Genomic DNA, 23516 nt, shown 5'->3' on the forward strand with positions numbered 1-23516 from the left:
CCGCCTCTAGCAGTAGTGGGAGACGTTAGTGGCGTGGAAACTTGCACCGACTCCACTCTAAAACCAATTCACTGCGCGTCTCGGCACCCAGATGCCTACTCCTCTGCGTACGCTCGGTAGAGGAAGGGGCAGGGCGGAACGATCGTCTCATTTGGGAGGCTTTGCGAGGCTCATTCAAACTTAATTTTAATGACTGCAACAGGACCAACATAAAAATAAAAAAAACGTCCCATTGTACGTGGGCCACGCACGCGAAACGCACTGAAGCTTTTTTTTTTGGAGGGGGGGGGGGGGAGGTGGAGAGGGGGGTTGAGTTTAACAGTTCCTGAACCCTTCCTCCCATCCTGCTCAGGTGGTTTATTGCACATTCGCTCGGCGGAGTTTCGTAGTAGTTGTTGTTGCGTTCGAGTTAAGGGTACGACGTCGTGTCTGTATAGATTCGTTGGAACTGTTATGCTGGAAGGTAATTAGCTCGGGCCAGGAGTTAACACGTCCCGGTGGGCTAATTTTAGAAAGGGGGTGCTTTTCCGAGAATGTACCTTTAATATATTCGTGCACATATTCCTTCGCCTAGCAATTTTAAAATATAGAAAGGGAGTGGAGACAAAAGCTGTCCTAAACGTGAGAGCGACAAGGCAATATGGAGTGCATCTAAGTAACTTCCTGATTGCAGACCACTTCGGTTATTTTTATTGTTCTAGTAATTAAAGTAGCGAAATGTAGTGACTTCAAGATGAGTCGAGGGAAGGATAAATCCGGTCGACATTAAATTCTTAGCGCACGCGAGCGAGACAAGTTAAGCAGGGAGCAGATGAATCAAGCTTTGAGCGTAGTTAAGTTGTCTTGGTGGATGGTTGCAATGAAAGGCACGGCTTAGGTTGGGAAGGCCCGTTTGCTTCCCTTATTTTCCTTCGTTAAACATGGGTGCACTACCGTAGTTTCGATGCACTTATTGAGCTTCAGTTTGATTCCGTGCTTCTGCCGACGCAATAATTAAAATAAAATCCAAGCCAAATTATTATTCGGCATACTCGGGTCCAACATGTGTTCCCTGCCCACCGTAGTAAGATACAAAACAAAACGGCTCTTCACAACGACTTCTCCGCTTTAAAGAGCGCACGCAACTTGAATAATGGAATTTAGGTGGTCCAGTGCATGCTGACATATAAAAAAATATTCACGCGTATAGAAACGACCCTACGAGCGTAAATTGAAAATAAAGGTTTAATCGGCCAATTTGTGCCAGAAACAGAAGAAAGAATGAACGTTGAGCGGCTGGAGCGAGACTGCGAGGGAGAGTGCGTCGCCGTCGGGAGGGTCCGAGTAAGTCGGCAAGGTCGCGCTCGTCTTTTTACCTACTACACTTGGCATCTCAAACACTCTACCTAGAATGTTCGGGAGTGATTTAGGCCGAGACTGACTCGTCAAGGTCATGCTGGCTTTTTTTATTTTTTATACTTGGGGTAAGAGTAAACTTGAATTTTCTAGAAGTGCAAAAAAGCGTTTCATATCGGTCATGCACGCGGCAATTTTTGAAACGATTGGGTTCAAAAGTAAGTATATTACATCATCGTGGAAACATACAGCCAGGTAATAATCAAAACACCATGTCTCGAATGTAAAAAGAAAAAAAAAAACGATTTCGGTTAAAAAACACAATAAAAGACAAACACCGCTCACTATAAATAAAAGACAAACACCGCTCAATATCCGGTGAGTTCCAAATTCTGTACTCGGGTTCGTTCTCTGATTCACGGCAGCGCTCGGCACCATTCATCCTGGCCAATTTAGCATCGCGAACGTATCACGTAACTAAGCGCCCCCACGCATCGCTGCAACCTCTCGAAGATCACGTGACTGTGATGTGGCTTTGAATTGGTTGAAATGGCACGTACCGTCCGCTGCGGTTTATCGTACAACAAGACGGAGCGTAGCAAACTTTATTTCCGCTGAAACGCCGCCAACTGGACTCAAGAGGAAACGTCTCTGACCAATCTAAAGCATGCAAGGTAGCTCGCCTCGCCAGAAGCAAACGGTTTTATTTTTTCGTCAAAGCAAAGTATGTCTTCTTCTCGTGTGCAGTGTCAGGCTACGTCAAAGGCCCCCTCCCTTCCTTTCCCTCCCCCGTTTATATTTCTTCTCTATTTACTCCTTTAGCTGCCACGTGGGCTTCAGTGGAAAAGATTTAATGTCCATATTTATTCTGAACCCGTGTCTTGGCAGTAGATGAACAGCGCCTTGGTCTTTGTGGTCTCAAACTCGTTGCAAGGGTACCTTTTTTTTTTCTGTATTCGCAGACCTACCATTTGGAGCACTGTCGCCGTCTTTTTAAAGGGTATTCACCCAGGGGGTGAAATTCCTCCCTCTGCTCCCCGGGATCCCGTGGTAACAACATGACGCCTTTGGCGGAGCCGCGCTGACGCAGACATCCCAGTGGGAGGGGGGAGCCTTTGCTCCGTTTGCACAAACACTCCCCGCCCTGGTGCGGGATCTCTTTGTAATTGGCGGAATTTGTTCGCGTAACTGGCAACTTTAAAATTTTTCTTCAGTGAGATCCAGCAGGTGGCATCCGAATCACCCAACTTGTTGTGACTTGCTCTGTTTCACATGCCGTCTGAGGCACCCGATGGAGTCTTCGATATTCATCAACTTCGTCCTCAAGCCGCTCCTCGCAAAACTGGTTTTTGATTTCACGTGATTTGTGTTGCATCAACCCGTTCAAAAAGCATCCTTCTGTTAGAGAGGAAGCAGTTGGTCGTCCTCTGCATGTATCAACGCTGCTGCTATAATCGCGTGTGCTGTTTTATCTACGCCTCTATTTCTCTACTCTCGTCCTCGCGACCCGACATCTGTTGTCGAAAGAGAAACCGCTCAATCCGTCAGATAACACTGACATCCCTCTCAGCTCCCCGCCGTTCGCGTGAATGCTCGAGTCGGGGAGGGGGTCCCGCTGGTTCCGCCGATCACTGGCGTCACGCACATTCCTGCCCGTAAAGTACCCCTCGTAAGAATACCCCTGATGTAACAAAACGTTTCACTTTATATTTATTGCTATAACAAATTGCGTATATTCAGGTTTTACTCCTTCCCCCAAGAAAGCGTCTCAGAGCGCGTTTACTGCATCATAGTTCGTGCGCTTCGCGCGAACGTTTCCCGGTTGTTTGCAGTTGTTACCACCCACTTTCTGGGCCACGATTTGACGACTGAGAACTGTGACTTCTTGAAAGCAGTGGTCTATATACTAGTTTGTTTCAGAAGGAGCCCATCGTTTAAACATATCTCGAATTCTAATAGCTGGAATGCCAGGTACACCGACCTCGTCAATGAGTCTAAAAGAACACTGGGCGGAAGCGTATCGAGCGTACGGCTCTATCAAGGTGTGTAGTGGATCGCCATTCGAGATGTGCAGCACGTTTGCCTGAACCAAATAGCGGTGCGAATAGGAAACTCCTTTTGGGGGGGGGGGGGGGGGGAAAGGGGGGGGGGGGGCGGAGACGCGCAAATGCTTTCAACGGCCATCGAAAAGCGACAAGAAACAGATCCCCGCACCGCTTCCGCATTCTGAGAGACTCGAAGCGATTTGCTGTAAGTTGGGCAGCTACCAGCGGCAAAGCTCGGGGAAAAAAAAAAAAAAAAAAAGCGCCACCATGAACAGACAGGGCACAAACGGCTGTTGGCCTCGATTCTTTCGCCTATTCCCTCCCCTAGTTTCGTTATCCTCTTTTCCAGTGTTTCTCTTTCTCACACTGTCTTCCCATCTTCCGACCGCCGCTGTCGTATTGAGGCCTGCTTCTTATTTTGTGCTCGTTCGTGGGCTTGTTCTTGCTTGCTTACATTTCCTGCCGCCGCTTTTGTTGCGGGTTCGCTGCTGCCGCACAACTCGGGATTTTCACTGTGGATCTCGGCGCAGCTGCGCCGTCGGTCGTCGCGACGCGCTCATTTTTCTCCTTTTTTCTTTTTTTTTATTGTTTAGTTGTGCAGAGGAAAAATACTCGACGTGATGCGACCCCGCGTGGAAGATGGATTTCTGCGCAGAGCGACAACTGATTCCATCTCCTGAATGTTTGCGGTTATGTTTTCTTTCCGCCTCGCGCATTGAATTTTCACCGTTTTCCGGTTTATATATATATATATATATATATACATATATATATATATACATTTATATATTTATATAATTTGCATTGTGGCGAAGAGACCAATGGCGTGTATATATGATAATAAAAAAAATTTGCTTCATTCCATAACAACGAATGGGTATATTTATACTATATATATATATATATATATATATATATATATATATATATATATATATATACGGCATGTCTGAGAGTGTGTGCGTTACGGGCGTGTGCATACGCACGTGCGTGTGTGTCGGATAAACCGAGTGTTCAAGCTGAGATTTTTTCGGTTCTTCGGCGGTGGCGATTCGTTTTTCGTTTCGCTCGCTGTTGTTGCCATTGCGGTCATATCTATTGTTTCTTTATTGTCGCTATATTTCCCGATTACGGACTTTTTTAGACTTTTATATTTTATTTTTTTTGCCAACCCCCTGAGAAACTTTTGTGGTTCCTCGAGTTGAATTGCTTATTTTTGTTTCCTGTGTCGGCTTCTAGTCTCTGTCGTTGGCCCTACCACGAGCTTTTTGTGGGGTTTGTTTAGATTTCTGAAAAGTTACAAAACTGACCCAAAATACGAGGGTTTTGAATGACAATACATGCAAGGGGTATTTTCTTCGCAGTAGAAATTTCGGTAACTCTATTCGAAACGTAGCGGCTGGGAATCACTGAAAAATAAAGTAAGTTTTCACTTGAGTTCTGTTTTTTTTTTCCCCAACACCGCGCCTATCAAAAAGACATCGGAGATCAGCACTTGGTTATAAAGCTCTTCGCTAGTATTAAGAGCATGATGTATGACGACGCAAGTATGAGAACCTTGATGAACGTTACATAATGCGCTTACTGAAAGCTCATGCTCCGAATTTTGTGCAACAGTTTTCATGTTGAAAAGACAGAGTATTTAAAACTCAGATATATTCACATACATTTAGTACTAGTGTCGTCTTTTTCGTCCTGTGGTCGAGCATTCGCCTGATTTTCCACGGTGGCTAGCCGAATGCCACGCACGTCTCTTGCCTGATGATCGACGCACAGATTTGGGGTTATATTTCAATCTACCGATAAAACTGTCAAATCTAGAATTTTTATTTATGATAAACGCAGAGGACACTAATTACAGTCTGAGCCTTCCATACAAGCGACGCCGTTTCCAGGGTCGCTAGTGTAGCAATATTCAGGAAAGACGAGACCAGGCCACCGCCGCTGGGCTCCGGACACGAGAACATGTGCCTTTTCGCACCTTTATCCTTCATCCAGTGACCATTGCCACACCTCCCCTTCGCTGAAAAAAGAATTTATTAAAACTTTATCAAGTTGCAGACACATCGGTAAATAGACAAATCGCGAAACCAGGGGCATGCACGCAAGCACATGTATATGTTAACACACATACACGCACGCACGCAAGCACGCACGCACGCACGCACGCACGCACGCACGCACGCACGCACGCACGCACGCACGCACGCACGCAGGCACGCACGCACACGTAAGTACACTGAAAAGAGTAACTTTGTAGCCTCGTGTGTTTCTTGATAATACGACCCGACCTTATATGCATTTCAGCGCCCTTGGAAGCCGGGCCGGGTCTGACTGAGCTTCCGTTCTTTTGGAATTTGGCAGAGAAAGAAGGTGCTATGACCGCAACGTTTTTTTTTTTTTTTGTTACTTTTGCTTTTGCCTCTTTTCTAACCCAGACATTGCTATCAAGAGGTTGGTTTAAGTGTTCACATACTATCTGTCAGTTATTAAAGTTTCTGATTTGTTTTTGTTTTTCTTCCTTGTCTCTTTATTTTTAAATTCCTCGGGACTCGCGGTAGCCTTGTAATTAACACTGAGGGAGGAGTTGGCAGAGTCATTCTTATTTTACTGTCCATTAGCAGCTCTGGTGGACTGCAGCCGCAATTCATTGCCCGGTAAGATTGAAAGCCGAGGGTGGCGTAATCCGACTGCTGAAGGATGTCTTTGACTACCTTATTATTTTAGCCTCCCCGTTACTCTGCGAGTACACACTGCTTGTGATATGGACTACCTGGTACTTTGCAACAAAATATCGAAATAATTTTTACGAATACTGAAGACTATTGTCCGATTGCAGGACTTCCCATATCCCACGACTAGGAAATATTGCTTCGAGGCGATAAAATATTTCTTCGCATGTTGTCTGCCTCAACTTTCAGGCTTCTACATACTGCGAGTAGTAATCGAGCTCCAGGAGCAAGGGTTCTTTGCTCAGCTCAAACAAATCTGTCTCGACGCGCTACCACGGGCAGTCTGGGAGTTTTGATGCCATCACAAGCTCTCCCCTTCGGGCACGCTCTCGAATACATATGGATCAGTTCGAGACTAGCTGTTCCAGAAAGACCAGACGGACATCTCTGATCGTTCGCGGCATTTGCGAATGCCCAACTGTCCCTCACAAAGTTTATTTAACACCTTCTTCCGAAGCGGCTAGGAAATGAGAAGGCAGTTTGACCTCACTAAAAGCCCGTCTTGTATAGTTAGGATGTCTCCCTCAAAACAAAACTGTGTCACTTAAGGAGCAACCTCGTCTTTTGTGGGCCATCCAGTGATTGTATACTACATCCGTTTTCTTTCAATCGAGCCTTCCCGTTGAAATGTCTCAATCTTGTCTCTGTATTCACTTGAAGCCGTCAAAGTACCGGGGATGGCTTGTACGTATGCTTTTGGTGCCTCTCTCATAGTTATTCCTGGCCCGTCTACCGGTGACCTGGACAGCGCATCAGCTGTAGACAGTTGTTTCTCGTGAACATGGGAGTTTAATTGTGAAAGAAAACCTCATGATACAAAATTTGAACTGTCGTATTTCCGCCGGAATAAGGTGTAGGTCATTCGATCCAAAGAGAGGTACAAGCGAACTGAGATTAATCAGCCCGAACATGGAACTTCGTTCCCGCTAGGAACTTCTCGAAACCTTCGCACGCCCATGTTACGACCGTACACCTCCTTTTCAATTTCTGCGTACCTTACTTTCGTGTCATTTAATTCTTTGGATGCGAATGATACCGGCCGCACATCTCTTTGTTTGTCCTGTTGCAAGAGCACGGCTCCAAGGCCATATGACAAAGCAACTGCCGAAACGATGCGATGTTGCCCTGGATCATACAGTGTCAAGGTTGTGGCATCTTGGATGTCTTCCTTTACAGTTTTCCAAGAGTTTCTGCTTAACGTTCCATGCCTACTTTGTGTCTTTTTTGGGCAAAACTTGGCAGGAATTTTAGTTTTTTTTTTAAATATATGTGAAATAAATCTACAGAATTGGTTGGCCATCCCAGTGAAGAGCCTTATCTCATAAACTGCGGTGTGTGGTCGCATTTTAGTGATCGCTTCAATTCGTTCCTAATCAGGCTGAAGTTTGGTTACTAATTATGTGGCCCAGAAACTTAACAGCAGTCTTCTTCTGTTCACACTTCTTGTTAAAGGTGCAATGCAACGATTTTTGCATTTTGCACATACAGGGTGTCACAAAAGAAAATTTACACGGTCTTTTTTACCGCAAAAATAAACTAGGCATCGCCGAACGCTCATTCTCCGCCCAAATGTAGAGCTGGAGGTCACAACCAGATGCCAAAGTTTCAACCCGATCCGATAACTTAATCAAAAGTTATAAATGATTTTCTGAAAATTTCAATGGGAAAATGGCGGCCGACGGAGTTTTCAAAGACATGGGGCTCTATGGCACCAGAAACCGAAAGCGAGCGAAAATGGGGTCCATTTTCCCATTGAAATTTTCAGAAAATCACTTATAACTTTTGATTAAGTTATCGGATCGGGCTGAAACTTCGGCATCTGGTTGTGACCTCTAGCTCTACCTTTGGGCGGAAAATGAGCGTTCGGCGATGCCTAGTTCATTCTTGCGGTAAAAAAGACAGTGTAAATTTTCATTTGTGACACCCTGTATATTGCTTAGAACGGATACCTGGCGTTAATAACCTTTGAAACATCTCTTCGCTTTTCACCACACAAAATCAAAGTCGCAGAAAAAAATTTAAAAAAGCGAGCAGCATTTACTCTCTGCAACCAGAACAAGTGGCCACGTAATCAAGAGCTGATTATATGCCACCAATGTTGATCGTAGTGACGCGTTGGGGATGGCAAGGCACAGGACATGCGCTGAGTTCCAAACATTGTTATGGTTTGTCAATTGTCGTCATTTCAGCGATTGGACACGGGCCGCTACCCGAATTCCTCTTGACCTATCTGTTATCACAAGCCCAACTTGACTGCCCACGCAATGCTCGGGTCCAACCTATGAGCCGTATTCAAATATCGTCACTGGGCGGAACTGTGATCGCCCAGCTACGTCATTAAGTTTAGCGAGGGAGAGACTGAAAGAAAACGCTCGCTTTTTTTCTTAAAATTACACCGCAATAAAGGAGTTTCTTGGCCAGTGGCGTTGCGTGCGAGTATCCTTGAGTCTCACTACTACCATTAAACTTGTGTAAAGTGAAAAACATTCATATTCGACATCGTTGCACCACCCATTTTAAGTGTGAATTCTGCCGTTTTCAGTTTTTGAAGAAGTTCTTGGAGCTTAGACTGATGTGCCTCTAATTGTTGGACCCCGTCACCAGGATATCGTCCATATGACATGATACCCCCAGAAGGCCTTCAAAAATGTCATTCTCCTTCCTTGGAATATGTTCAGGTGCAGATGAAATCCCGAATGAAAGTCTTTGAAAGCAAAAACGACCAAATAGGATGATGAAAGTAGTCAACTGCTGTGATTCTGCTGCCAGCTTGATTTTTCAGAAAATTGGCGCCCGGCTTGGGTACAAATATGCATTCGAAAGACTTACCAATGTTTCTTTTACTGATAGTAAGAGCAACTTCTCGCACTCTATATTCTTGTTGAGCTGTGTCAGACGAACACATATTCTCACATATCTGACAACACCATATTTGACTTTCAAATCACCACCATTGCAGGACACTACGCGGTAGGTGCTTTGTGATTTCGTCCTTTAGCCTTTTCTCAAAGTCCTTCGACTTTTAATATTAGAGTCGAGGGTACAAGATGGGACGTGTTTATTTAAATTTGCGTGGCATTATCAGCTAGCTTGATATTGTATTCATCCCTCTTTACTCCAATGCCGCTGAAACGCTCTGGGTGTCTCTGGGGACTTTTCGCAATGGTTGGGTTTGTGACGCCATGCATTAATTTGACATATTTAAGTTCTGTACTCGCCCTCGTCTCAGAAGCGGTTCCTCAAGGTTGATGACAACATATACCTCCTCGTGTATCGACTGCTGACTATGTTGAATCGTGGCCTTCTATCTTACGGGACAACGCCAGGGACTGGCGGCTACAGTCCTGCAGAGCCCTCTGGCGTCGACATCGCGAACTGCGTTCTAGCCAGGTACTTCTTACATCATGTAGCAGGTGTTCAAAAAGGATGAGACGAGGCCACCGGTGCTGGGCTATTTCAAGCAGTGGAGCCTGTAAGTCAGGAACGACATAAATGTTATTTTGTTGTCACTTTGTTGTAGTATTTTAGTTGTGTTTGGAACACTCCATCGTCTGCTACTCTTGGCCAGGTTTTTTTCAAAACAGGTGTCGGTGTCGTCAGGGTTATGTTTTCTAGGGATGTGTTGCACATTCTAGGAAATAGCGGCGACATCGGTTTTTGTGTTTATTGTGAACGTAATCGGATTGTCGATGACATGCACCTTAACATTCCAGGTTTGTGTTCCTGAGTCTGACGAACTCCCGGGAAGTTGTGATTCGTAAAGCGTGCATAGTCCATCTCTCGTATACCTGTGTGGATTGTGCAAACGTTTTGCGAAGTGAATGAGTTTTTTACATTTGTAACAGTTCCCATTTTGCACTGGACACTTGCCTTTACAGTGTCCCTTCCTGCCGTACCAGTAAAGTAACTGATGTGTGCTTCCCTTGAAGGGTGTTTCTCTTGATGAGTTTGTCGTCTTGACGTCTTGAATACGTGAACCACGTAGGCGCATCTGGTAATTTTTTACCATTTCTGACTGGCGGGTTATTGTGAACGCTGACTCTACTGTTAATGGTGCATCGAATTGCATTTTTCTGATAGTTTTCGATCTTGAACGACCACAATAATGCGGTCGCGTATCATATTATTGTGGGGTGCTCCGAAGTTACAGTTGTTGCGAGTGAATTCAGATCAGTGGTAAAATTTTTGAGAGGTTCATGTTATTCTTGTTCTCGTGAGAAAATGTGCTTTGGTCGTAGATAATATTGCGGCGGACAATAAAATCATATTCGAAAGCTTTCTAGACGGCGTCCTATTGCAATAAGATCTCCTGGGTGAGCTTAAGTTAGTGCAGAATATCTTCCTCTGTCTCGCCCACGCAGTAAATTAAGGTCTGCACCTGTTATTTCGAGGCTTGTTGCGAAGACCACTTATGACCTGGAATAGCTCAAAGAGCTGAATCGATCGATGCCAGTCTTTACATTTGGTGAAGTCGAACGGTTTGGCAGTTGGCAGTCGAAAAGAGGAGTAGCCATCTTAGTCGATTTAGTTCCCGGTGGTTTTGTGTTAATGCACCCTGCCGTGACTAACAGGACTTCACGGCCGTGGATCGAGGGTGTTTACATCTGCTGAAAACGCTGGTGGATATTTTTCACGAATGATTTCCGTCAAAACCGCTGCCAACTATCGTAGTTGGCAGCGTAAGCAGCGTAGCCGGTGCGTAAGTAAAGAACCACCGTCCGTGATGCGTGATTAACTTCATCCTCCTTTGTTCTCCGACTCCAAGGCTTATTCAACTCTCTGACTACCGGATTGGTTATCGTAGTCGCTGACACTAGTCTTAATGTTGCATCAAGTTACTCCGAAAGGCAGAGCTTTTTTGTCACGGGAATGGAACTAAAAGATGTCCCAGTTGGATTATTAACTTTTTCTTCGCCTTCTACATGGGCGTGGCACGTTTACAAATTTGATCATCAAACTGCTTTCAGAACTGCCGCCATTTTTTATTGTGCTTCTTCGAGAAAAAAAAAATGAAGAAACCGAACTTTATGCAAACTTGCAAGCTTTTCTGAATTATTAAGCTTTTAGATGCCGATTTGTTTTACTGTAAAACTTGTAGCGCGAGATACTATGTTTGACAAGAGAAGAAATATAGAGCATTTGTTTTTGCTTTACTGCATGATAGAATTAATAGTTTCCTCCCCTTCCGCTTGGTTTGCATTGTTCAAATGTTTTGATTGATTCACGAAAGTAAACTTGTAATTCAAACAATACGAGCTTTAGACCCTAGGGGCCCCCAAATGAAAGAAATTCTTCGCAGAGAAAAAGAAAAGAAGAAAGAAAACATAGCCTAGCGGAGGACAAGTTGAACCCTTGTATAATCATGAGGCGTTTTTTTCTCCTTCTCCTCTTTTTCCACCTTTCTCACTTTCTTTGTTAATTTTGTTGTTAGTTTATCTTGTTACACAGAGAACAGGATTATTTTACTTCATCCACCATCATTCACCGCACCACCGGGAACCTGGCGCCAGTGACAAAGACCCCCTGAGACCAACCTAATGGACTTCCCGCCTACGCTTCTAACACACAGTTATATAAAGTTATTAACGTCCGCATTTCTGCCATTAGGTGATTTCCGAGTCAATTTGCCTAATCCGGCGTGTCTTCCAAAGCCCGCAGGTTTTGAGGAGCCGCTATCACGGCGCCGCAAAGCGCTGGCACGCCACAGGAAAAAGCTGGTTTCGCCGCACTTCGACTAATTATGAGGCAGAGCACGCTTTACAGGGGTGGTGGTGGCTGGGGCGGCGCACCGGGAGCTCCATTCATCTACTCGCTCTCCCTCTCTCTCTCGCGCGCTTCATTTCTGAAAGGCCTTAAATCACGAAGCGGTGGCTCAAAATTTATTCGAGGCAATCCGTTTCCCGCGACAGCTTGCATTCCTTGTTTCAGCGAAATGAGAGACGTATCACCGGCACCGTTCGTCTTCGTTAGGCGCGTGTGTTTACTTGGGAGCTTGGAGGAAAAGGGCGTTCTCGAAGCGGAGTTCGAAATTAGACTTCATTGTAGGTTCTATCTATTTTGTTTCAACTGGAGTTAAAAAAACGCAATGTTGAGAAAGCTATAAAAAATTCAACCGTCGTTTGTAATCAGATTTTATCAGGAAGAGTAATTGCGTAGTGGTGGTATCTATCGTTAGTGCAAGGCAAGGAATGCTCGCATAGAGAGCCTCTCCTCGAAGTCATCTTACCGAAGAATTATTGAGGTTTCTAACGAGATACGAAATATGGTAAGTGATTCCTGCACGGAGGTCTATTCGGGATTGTCAATCCGGAGAGGGGGTTACAAACTTTTGGGTTTATGCGCCGAGAAATCGAGGGAGAGGAGGAGACGAGAGCGCGCGTGGCCGTCAGAATGCCGAGCTCCGGTTGGAATGATCAGTGGGTAGACTTCAAGGCCTTTGTCCGCGCTGCACTCGTCGAACGCGCATGAATGCGAAAGCTAAACTACGGACGACGATTTCCGTGTTCTAACGAGTTCGACGAGTGCGGTGGAGACAAGGGCTTCTAGCGTTATGTCTACTCACTAATCATCCCAACCAGAGCACGACGTTCTGACGCCCCCTCTCGTCTCCTCGCCTACCCCAGTTTCTATACTTCGTTTCAGATTAGGTCCGAGCGCGGCCGATGTTATGAGCCGAAGGGCCAATCAAACAGCGAAAGAGGCACCACGTCATGGCATTGTGCCTCTTTCGCTGCAGTTGATAGGACTAGCCGGTATTCGCCGTCTCTCCGTGCGTGCTCCTCCGCCGGCTAGTCCTATAAAGCGCAGAAAGCACGCCATGACGTTGCGCTTTCTTCGCTGTTTAATTGCCCTTCGGCTCATAACATCGTCCAAGCTCGGACATAAGGTGAAATGAAGTATAGGCGCATAACATTCGTTTCTTTCCTCTTTTCTTTTTTCTTTTGTAAGACATTTGTTGTGCGTGTGTGTGTGTGGGGGGGGAGGGGGGAAGGGGGGTAGTATAATAGAATAAATTAGACTTCCCGAGTCTCGGATTGAACTAAGGTGTCGATGTATATCACGTCCCTCCTTCGGAAGACCCGGCGCGCAGCGGGGGCCAACACCCGAGACGCCATCTTTAACCTATACCGGAGAGCACGAGCCCCAGACCAACCTAGACGGGGGTGTACGACGCATGGAGGAAAGGGAAACACAATGCCTCAAAACGACTTGGAATTGCGTTTGTAACAATGAGTTTAATAAATTATACATTTGTAGAAACGTCATAAGTCCCTATAAATGAAATCTACGTGTGAGAAACACTTTCTAAAAATAGGCCTGGCGGAATATTTTCACTTAAAAATGCAACGGAAAGAAAGCGCCTGGAACGTCTCCTAATAATAAGCGCCGAATAAAATGTATATTTCAGCGCAGTGTTGGCACTGGAGCCCGGTTAGTATTGTCCAGTTATTGATAAATACATGCACTCATCTCCACGATCACTCGCCATCCTATGACAGCGTCAACGTACAATTTCGGAAACGTCAGTGCCACCAATAGGTGCCTCAGGGAATAATTCCAACAATTGATGCTCCCCGTCAACTTCGCTTTAGAATGCAATTATAATAAACAAAAACAAAATTTCGCATTTTCACTGGACAACGTCTAGTGTGAGAACTGCTCTTCGCATCAAATACTCGTGGCGTAAAACATTTATTTTCGTTGTCACGCTTTGTACTAGCTTAAGAGTTTCATTTATAATTAAAAGTGACTGGGGGAAATCGGGAAGATGACGTGGCGAGCAGTAACCGCTGTCGCGCCTCAGCATGCAGAAGCTCGCTTGAATATCGCTAAAAACGGCCAATCAACTTGCCATCAGCTGCAAGCGGTCAGTTCCCCCCCCCCCCTTTTCTTCCCCCTCCCCCAGAAAAAGGTTTCTCAAGATCCATGAAAACTTATTCTCGTGAGTGTTGTCATTTTACCCACTTTAAGAAAAATTGGTCTTGGGAGATTGTTCTCTAGTGTTCTTAGAACGTCTAGTCGATCTCCGTTGCGGTGTCCGTACGAGGGAGCAGAGCAGCCTTTTCCCTATAGACTTTCTCAGTGTTCGTTTTAGCCTCTTCAACAATTGCATGTCTGAGAGTGATAAATACGCAGCTGTCTTTATAGCTTTGCATCCCTTAACCTCTTGATACAATGGCTAAATGTATCACCTATAGCGAAGGCACCAGGCGTCCATTAGGGCTTACTAATTTCCCGCCATCAAAACGTGCGCAAAACTCAATTGTTTTATTCCTAACTTATATTTTGATTTTGTTTTCTTACTCCTGGAAGGTTAAAACTGACATTGAAAAGCATTTATATTCTTCAAGTTATATTGAATACCTCCAGTTAGTAGTCTCCCAGGGTTTCAATTTTGGTTTTCTGAACTAGACGAGGTGCAGGGCGTGCAATGTATCCGGACTTTTTTTACTGGTCTTAATGCGAGGGACATAATAACAACAGTACCGACGGCGATATCTCCAGACAATACAAATTTACATAAACAGCCATGACAAGCCAGCTTATATGGCAAGGCGAAGAAACGAATAACTCCTGCGCAATTCCATCACATTAACAAGCGAGACGAGTGGTTCGATGAAAGAGTATGAAGGCTGCTGCCGGAGAACGCTCGAAAACGTGAACTTGACTGTGCCATAGCAGTGATAGGGATCTTTTTTTTAATCGCTATACGAGTCATGTATAGAAAGCAAACTCAAGAGTCTAATATTGCATTCTGATGATTTAAATATTTGAATCGCGTTCTTGGCAAAGGCACCCGTCTGAATATTTCGTCAAGAATATCGTCGTTTCAAAGCCCTCCTCGCAACCGTAAAACACATGAATAAGCAACGACTTTAAAATTGACTGCAAAGTTACTAACTTTCGTTTTTTTTATTGTTGTTTACTCAATTGATTTTTTTTAATCATCTCTCAATGTTTTACATTTTGTATTCGTGGATCTGTTCTCACAAAACTCTGCAATGCATCGAATCTTGCAGGCACTCTGGGTGAATTCAGCTCTGTGCCCGATCTTTGACAACGACTCCTGAGAAGCATAAATGAATGGAAAGCAGCGAGCTCTGAGAATCGGGGTCATTGTATGCAGCGGCTGCTCTCATATCAATAGCTTTAGGCATCAACGATTCTAACGTTATCGCCATCACTAAACATATCTTTTTTCTGTCCGGTTCTTTTTTTCTTTTTGTTGCTAACGAAGGGAGGATGCACTTTTTGAATCGCCCAAGTCATCTAGAACGAGGCCATCTTGAACATTAGGCAATGTCTCTACTTTTTCTGCATTCGTACGTTTTATATCTTGCCTAATCTCGATCACGTTATGGTTCAGCTTGCGAGGATGCTGGTTCTCAATTGCGCGGGCCTCCATTTCACTGTCGCTCTGCGTAGAGTCGTCTTCCTTGTACATTTTCTTCTTGTGTCGGGCGCGCTCAGCTACGTTAGAAAAAGATATGCATTAGAGGAAATGCAAAGCGGGATGGCATCCTCCATGTACTACTTCCCCAGCCTCCTTGGCGTTTGCACATTTTTTTTTTTTTAATCCAAACGGATGTGGGTGGACTCCTCTGGTTACGCTAGAAACGTGGTTTTATAAGCGAGGTATAGTAATTTGGTAGATAGTTTAAGAGGCTGATTTTGAATTTCAATAAAGAAGCTGGCTCCTATGAAAACAGTATAACGTTATGAAAGAGGGTAACAAAAAACTCGTGATACGACCGCTAAATTGCTTTAGTCGTGCGCCAATAATTATTCTTATTATTCTTATTTGATAATTAGCTATAAGGAGGAGAATCCATGCGTCTTTCCGTTGCATGTTGCCTGCTGCGCCCATGCTGCTAGTCTGGGCGCGTTTTCTAGAGGCCACTGAACTGTGGCGCCATCTGTGCGTTTGTACTTTCCCTTACACAAGTGGCGAAAGTATATACCATTCTTCAGGACCTCACGACGTCGGTCTTTGGTAAAATAATGCGCGGGACATGCTTGAGCCGGGGTCGCGTGGCATGAGTCCAGCTTGGCGCTTGACTTCATTGAGTGGTCTGAGCTTGCAGTTGGCTCACCACGTGAACCCTCATGCGCGCTCTTTTTTTACTTTTGTTTTTGCCGCCTATGGCAAGAAGCATGGTCCCGGTTTTGGTGTCTTGCATGATTCAATGATTCGTGTTTTAGATTGAATATGACATAAATAACGAACAAGCGTTGCTGCTTGTGTGCACCCAGCTGGAGCGCTGGGCATTCGGTGGCTGTACCCTGGGATTTAGCAGCGCCGGCCCTGATAGTTTCCCCAATTGGGCTTCCACGTGTCCTCTTAAATTCTCTCGGCATCTTATTTCTTGACAGAGGACCGGATCCTGGCATTCTCATATTCCCCTTCGAACACCTCCGCCAATCGTTTGGTTCCGCCTTGAGGTTGGATTTGGGCACTAATTTCTGGAGTGGCCTCTCTGTTCACAATTGTGTCAGCGGAGTGCTGTTTGAGTCTCCTACAACTGGGTGCCTTTATAACGCACTCCTGTTGCTTTGTATTTAGCGCATACTAGAGCTCCTCCGGCTGCTTTCATGGGTCATTCCCTCCCCGCCCCGCATAGGTGTTTAGGTCGGGCATGACCAGGAGCTAGCCGCGCACAGGCTGGTTCGACAGTTTACGGCCCGTAGCGGAGACAGATACCGTAGTTCTATCTTACATGGAAGACTTTTTTTTTGTGCTGCAGTACTATTTTTTTGTGGAACTCTCAGAACTATCTCTTCATATTTCGGATAGCAGCGTCATTTGGCCCGAGCTGTAGATTATGAATGGAGGGCATTAAATTTTGACCTTCTTGCGCGTTGCTGTACTTCAGGATTACACTAATCCAGGCCTTTGTTTAGATTTGGCGTTCGGGCCTTGTTACTTTAAGCTAGTAACAAGAAGCAAGAACTCATCTCTAAATGTTCGCTCAAACAGCACAAGACATCCGTACGTGGTAGGCAACCTTAATCAACACGCGGCACCCAATATTCCATTTGTCATAAAGCCGGATTATAGTCGTCCGACTCTCCCATGTTGGTCAGCGGCTGACTTGGTGCCATTGCAGCCAGTGCGGACGGGTGATGCCAGCTCCGGTTCATGTGCCTGCTGCACGCCAAGACGCAGTGTGATGGCGCCACGCATCGATTTTACTCTATGAAGAATCTGACCCCGCGCGTCCGGGAAATTTGAGCTCGCTTCGCCATCCTTCGTCTCCGACCGCACCTTGGGAAACTTAAAAAATAAAAAAATAAAAACACGATGAGTAGACGAGACGAGTAAACGCTTGCAGTGGAAAGCGCTAATCGCGCACTAAAAATAGACACAGGCAATACGGGGCTTTCTGAGGATAAAACTCAACAAGCTGTCACGCAGTCGCTAGAACAAGCAACGCCAACGCACGAGCCACGGAAAAAAGACACACTGGGGTTGTTAAAACTTAACAAGATAAGAAACCCTACGCGTGTCGTTCCGACAGGTAAGCATAATCACGTCGTGCGCCAGAGGAGAAGCTTGCCGCGCCGCGCGCCCAACACGAAGAAAGGAGAGAGAGGCGGGTTTGAAGATAACAGAGGCTGGGCGGTGGTTCGACGACGTTACGGAAGTGGGTCTACCCAGAAACGCATCGGCCAATCATTGCGGTGATGTTTTTAAGTGACATTCTAAGGAATCTGAGGCGTCTGCTTTCCCGCAAAGCGCTTCGGAGAGCACATTGTTTCAATCTATGATGGAAGATGTACTTCGTTTAGGATTGAGTCCAGACGCAGCCAACGCTACGAGTGAATCAAATCACGCCCCGTCGAAAGCGCATATCACTCGGTTTTTTCCTAATTATGATAGATTTAGCGGTGACGGAACACTTAGAGAAACATGGCGAACATCATAATGCTTGATTGGTTCCGTCAGCTCTTTGATTGGTCCCATCAGCTATGATTGGTCCCATCAACTCGTAGCGTAGTCTACGTCTGGTCCTAAGGTAAAACGAAGTATGGGCGAGTGACAATTACTGAAAATATGTACGCACCTAAAAAGACAGTTTGCGCTGTTACACTGAACCTGACGTTAAACGTTCAGTCTAACAGCGCACATTCTCTTTTTATCTGTGAACATATTTTCTGCCTCGCAATTCACCGAGCCCCCTGCAAAGATTGCAAGGATTAGCTATCCCAAAGACTTTTGAAACAAACTACAGGCACCATATTTCTTCGAATGCAGAAAAGCGCCCCCATTTCCATTGCATATGATGTACGCGCTATGGTGGGCATGAGGGAGAGGTACGACTGCGGCGCGAGCGGAAGAGGTCCCGTGGTTCATGCCTACTGAGCGGGCATAATCCGAATTAGACACCCAGCGCGACCTTCAAAAAACTACTCCGTTCACCAATTAGCTGACAAAGTGGTGGAGGCTGCGTGCTCGTTGGACCAGTGAACAGTCGGTCTTGCACCACGTGATTATAGAGGACAAAACGGGTAGGGGACGGTGATAAAATACATACAATCAATTGGTCCGGCGAGAACGAAGCCTGCGCCGCCCGGTCAGCTTAAGGGCTGTCAAATCATCCAAACAGAACACTCTAAGAACACGTGAAGTCATATATCTCCGCCATATAAAGTGCAGCTATCTGCTTCCGCCCGGTTTGTTTATTTATTATGATTATTTTAATAGTAAGTTTGTTTGTTTATTTGGTTTTTGCCTCCGTCTGTTTGTGTCGTTTACGTAGGTGTAGAGCTTGCTCGTCACGGGGGCCCAGACAGTCACTAACACGCTCTGTTGTCGGTCAGTCAATCACTCGAGGCCTCCGCTGCTATTCAAGTACCGAAAACAGGAAAGGGAAGGATACGAGAGCACTGCAGAGCAGATGGACACGCAAAGGGGCACGCCATTGGCACGTGGCGTGTGATGTCAAGTCTGACAAGTGCAGACGTCACAAAAAAGCAGAGAAGTCTGGGAGGAAAGCCGTGATACATGCCTGTTGGATGTCCGCACAGAAGACTGACTGGCGGACTTCAACTTTCACTTCATGTGGCGGACACGTGTCGCTTGCCACCTTCGGAAGTTTTCTGTTTGGACACCCCTTAAAAGGGGTCGCGGACAAGCAGACACTCTCTTTGCCGAGAGGGAGACAGTGCAGTCGACGGTGAAAGGGCGAGAATAGGGAAGTTTCGTATATCGTACTGGCCTACTCCGCTACGCTCTCCGCAACAAAGATGCCGTCAGTGCGCATGCGCGCCTCTGGCCGTGACTGCAGAGTTTCTGATCTCGTATTAGGGTGCAGAGGACATCGCGGGACGCAAGAAACAACCTACAAAAGCTCGTTATTACTCGGAATCCCAAATACAGCGCAGAGTGCAGTTGGGACAGTGCAGCCAAACTTCATGATAGTGACACTGAGGCGTGGGGCGAGGGAACACTCTCGGTAGCTGGGAAACGTGAGTGATCGCCATATGTCCCCCTCCCCTTTCTTCTCCTTCCAATCTCCCTCTAGCCTACTATAGACGCGCTGAGCCAGCGCTGCGCTAGAGTTCCAGTATTGGCTCCCTACGGGAGCCTGAGTTGTACGTTCATCCCCGGTGGGTTACCGTAGCTCCGGCTTTCCTGCACAGCGCTAAATTCTTTGCTCTTCACGTGATTGATCTCGACGAATAGCGACGCAGCTGCGCGTGGAAAACAGACGCGGAACTCTAGCTCCCTAGGGAGCCTGTACGGGAACTCTACTCTGCGCCACTCTGCGCTGCGCCTAGGGGGAGCGCGCCCTGGCGGCAAATAAACTGCGGAACCATGGCGACGCCCACAGGATTGAAACCCATGTTCACGCCGAGTACTAAAGCAAAATTTTTGTTCGATAAATGCTCAGAGCGCATGAAATAAGAGTTAGTGAAGTGTCGAGCTGTTTGGTGAACGGTCATACTGAAGAACTCCAAAGTCTTCGAAACGGAAAGAAGGCAACCTCAATGCCGTTTCAAAAGACGGTAGTCGGGTTGTATTATTTTTTATGTTGTCTTCGGAGGTTTTGAACGTGGTAAGAGTTTCTATCTAAAATGCTGTGGATTTAGATGACTGGCGCATAAGCTGCTAGCTGGTCCGCCCTTTGAAAGAAAATAAGGGTCAGTTATAATGTGGAACCCGTGAGGCGGCCATTCATTACTACTCTCACGTTGTAGCGGTCTCTTTATCCCCCTTAAATACACACTCCCTCGCAAACTTTCGGTTTCAAAGAGTGCCTCGGAATCCAATTTCGTACTTCAAAACAAACCAGAGAGCCAACGGCTGGAGGCCCGTTGTTTAACTTGCCGGGGACGCACCCAAACCTCCACAATGTCTCTCCTCTCCGACGTTTCGTTTACGCCAGTATTTTTTCGCCAACGAACGCGAGAAATTCCCGGGTGGGGCATCTTTTCGCGCCACCGAAAGCTTTTGTTTTCACCGACCTCTTGGGCGCGAATTGTGCGCACGTGCAAGTAAACACCTCTCCAAGTCCCTGCAAGTCTCGAATGGGTCCCGAACTAAGAGCGGGAGTAAATTATCGTAGATCTCATCGGCAGAAGATCCAGGCTATTTTCGAGGCTGTCTGCATTCGCGCCACACTTAGCTAATGAAGTGCAGCGTGCCCCTTCCCCCGAACGTTTGACTGTCTTGGCTCGTCGGACCAGACTACGGCAATTAAAATTCCGTCTCAAGGCGCTCCTAATATTGCGTACGCGCACGATGAAGACAGAATCGATTGGCGCGCCGGCAAAGAAGATACGCAATGTTTACTTTTCGTAGTGTTTTTTTTTTATGTGAAAGCGCGCTAAGGGACATCAAGGAGCATTGTTAAAATGGCACGCGTAAGAAATGGTCATCTTGTGTGCTTTCAACACTCGGGATTCTTTGAACTCTCCTACGGGCCGATTCAAATTCGTGCATTATGCAGGGAAATGATTCGTTTGTTCTCGCCCGTCAACAATTTAATAAAAACGTCAAGATTTCGGGCGCCCCATTCTGTTTTAAGTCATTTGGAACATGTTTCGTCTCGCTCTGTGTCATTCTGCAGATGCTACTTGTTATATGTATATCACGTATTGTTTTATTTTTTTACTAGGAACTACTTGGCAAGGCTATTTCGTTTGCGTAAGAAGCTTAAATTCGCTTACGTAAGAAGCTTAAATTAAGTTTTGATTCTTAGTTTGTTTAGAACTACACGCTTGACTTCATATGCTCGCAACGTCTGTTTTATATTGACTTAAAACAAAAGAAACACACAAGAGGGCGAAACAGACGTTGCTTCGTTTTGCCCTAGTTCCCCTTGAGTGACAGACACCAACGACCGACAACTACCAACCGCAAACACTTGAGTATGTACGGAAATGTATCTCTGTCAGGCTTGCACTTTCTCGGTGCCCGTCAACTAAGCTCGAGTCATTGCAAGTCTGTCAAGAATACCATCGTCATCATCCTGCCTAATTATGAGGTTGGTCGATTTCGGTTGTTGCTGTCTCTTACACAAACTGGACGAGGGCTTTTGAAAGAAAAAAAAAACATTTCAGAGTAAAATTAAAGCAATTTTTAAAAGATCTCAGCCGGTGTTTTTATATAGCAAAAGAAGATATTGCTGACATTTTTTTTTTTTGTTCACTCCTGCGCAAAACAAAATAGAGTATTTAGCGCAATTCTGCGAAACTTCTTTGAAAAGAAAATAACTTTCAGTCGTATTTGGACGCAAAAATGTTTTTACATGCGTTTAAATCAGTTAAAAACATATATATGTTTTTCGCCGAAAGAAAATATCCAAAATCACATCATGCTAAAATGCATATCAAGAATTCGCACCAACAAAATTTATAAAGCTACAAGAGAACAAACACAATTCATGAAGTAGGGAACCATCGACCTCAGCCGGTCCGGTGCTTTCATTCTATTACGGCGACATATTCTTCGACAGTTTCAGTTTTACTTTTAAAATAAACGCGACGAAAGTTGCGAAGCCCTTGACGAGTGTAAAAGGAAAATTGCGAATTAGTTTTCCTAAGTTAATTCAAAAGTCTGATGACTATATTTTGATGTATATATTCACGTTGTTTCGTCACCTGCCACTCTAAATTAATTAGATGCAGCTTGACCCCTAAAGGAAAGGAATTTGAAGCTGTATCTCAATCTCTATTGATCAGACCGTCATATGCAGAATTCTGTTTTATGAGAAACGCGCGGTTGACGTTACTGTCCAGTTTCGATTTTCCTGGCACGCAACGCCGTGCCTTTTAGTGTCGCCATTTTTTGATTTTGTACTTATTATTTTTGTTTTGTTTTGTTCCTGAAGCTTTTTCGAGGCTAGAAAAGTATTTTCAAAGGCTCTCGCAGCGTCTCGGCGTCTTCTTTGTTATATTTTCTGTTTTTTGTTGCTGTTATTGCGGATGTTGTCCTGTACTCGCTTGGCAGCTGGCCAACTCCCACTGCGGTACGGGACGCTCTCGACTCGACGCTGCGCAATCTGAGTTTACTTCCGTAAAAAACGCACTTCTGCATTATACAAAAAAAATACACTTAAATAGATTAATAATATGTGCTCATATGCCATGCTGAGGGTGTTGAAGTTACTCACGATCGTCTCTCTGTGCGCAGCTTTGGTACGACTTCGAGAACTACTGCTGCTGTCTCCGGCCGAGGGTGCTCTTTTCCGGTTACGGCAACGCTCCCCTTTGGAGGACCTGCGCAAGGTGTTCCGTGAGGTTGGACGCAGAGGGGAGTCTAACCTGATGCTGGACGTGCCCGCAGGACACCTCAGAGAGTACCTATTCCAGGTGGGTTGCCTAAGATGGCCTGCTATCATCAACATAACGACGGACATCGTTCCGCCATCAGACTTTCGCATACTTTCGGAACTCGCAGCCTTCTGCTTACAGTTTAGTGAAGGTTAAGAATAACAGAACATGCTCGTCCCACAAAGCCCTACCCGCATTCCCCTTTTTCAGAGCGAACGCTGGAAGGAAAGCGAGTCAAAAGGAGGAAACCATCAATCATGGCAAACAGAGTTTTATGAGAGGGGCTTGGCCTGCTATTATTAACCTGCAGCAGACTATGACGCATACACGTGTGAGCAGCTTGCCGTCTTTTGTGCCACGGAGATTACGATGATTAACGCCTTCGGGGATCGGATGTTTTAATTGTAAAAGTAACAAGATATTCATTGATAAATGGAAAAAGTGCGGCCATCTTGCCAACGCCACCTAGTTAAGGTAAAACTTGTCCACATATTCCTAGCTGGTCTTGCAGCCCAGCTACGTTTGTTTCACACATGTTAAATGGGCGGTCGAATGATCCTTAAACTTTTATTGGAAAATACAAATTATGTATAACTTAAATTCTGATCTTATTCTTTTTTACTCA

General features: G+C 45.5%; 1 protein-coding gene across 1 annotated transcript in view; it reads left to right on the top strand.

Moving 5' to 3' along the window:
• LOC8024287 (glutamate receptor ionotropic, kainate 2) overlaps positions 1 to 23516 on the top strand; it is a 326542-nt gene that overhangs the window by 47590 nt on the left and 255436 nt on the right. Inside the window, exon 3 of the mRNA XM_042291446.1 lies at positions 22752 to 22930. Within this exon, the coding sequence (XP_042147380.1) occupies positions 22752 to 22930 (179 nt within the window). The remainder of the gene's footprint in view (positions 1 to 22751; positions 22931 to 23516) is intronic.

The sequence above is a fragment of the Ixodes scapularis genome, unplaced genomic scaffold, assembly GCF_016920785.2.
Source record: "Ixodes scapularis isolate PalLabHiFi unplaced genomic scaffold, ASM1692078v2 PGA_scaffold2__306_contigs__length_199485367, whole genome shotgun sequence".
NCBI classification, from domain to species: Eukaryota; Metazoa; Arthropoda; class Arachnida; order Ixodida; family Ixodidae; genus Ixodes; species Ixodes scapularis.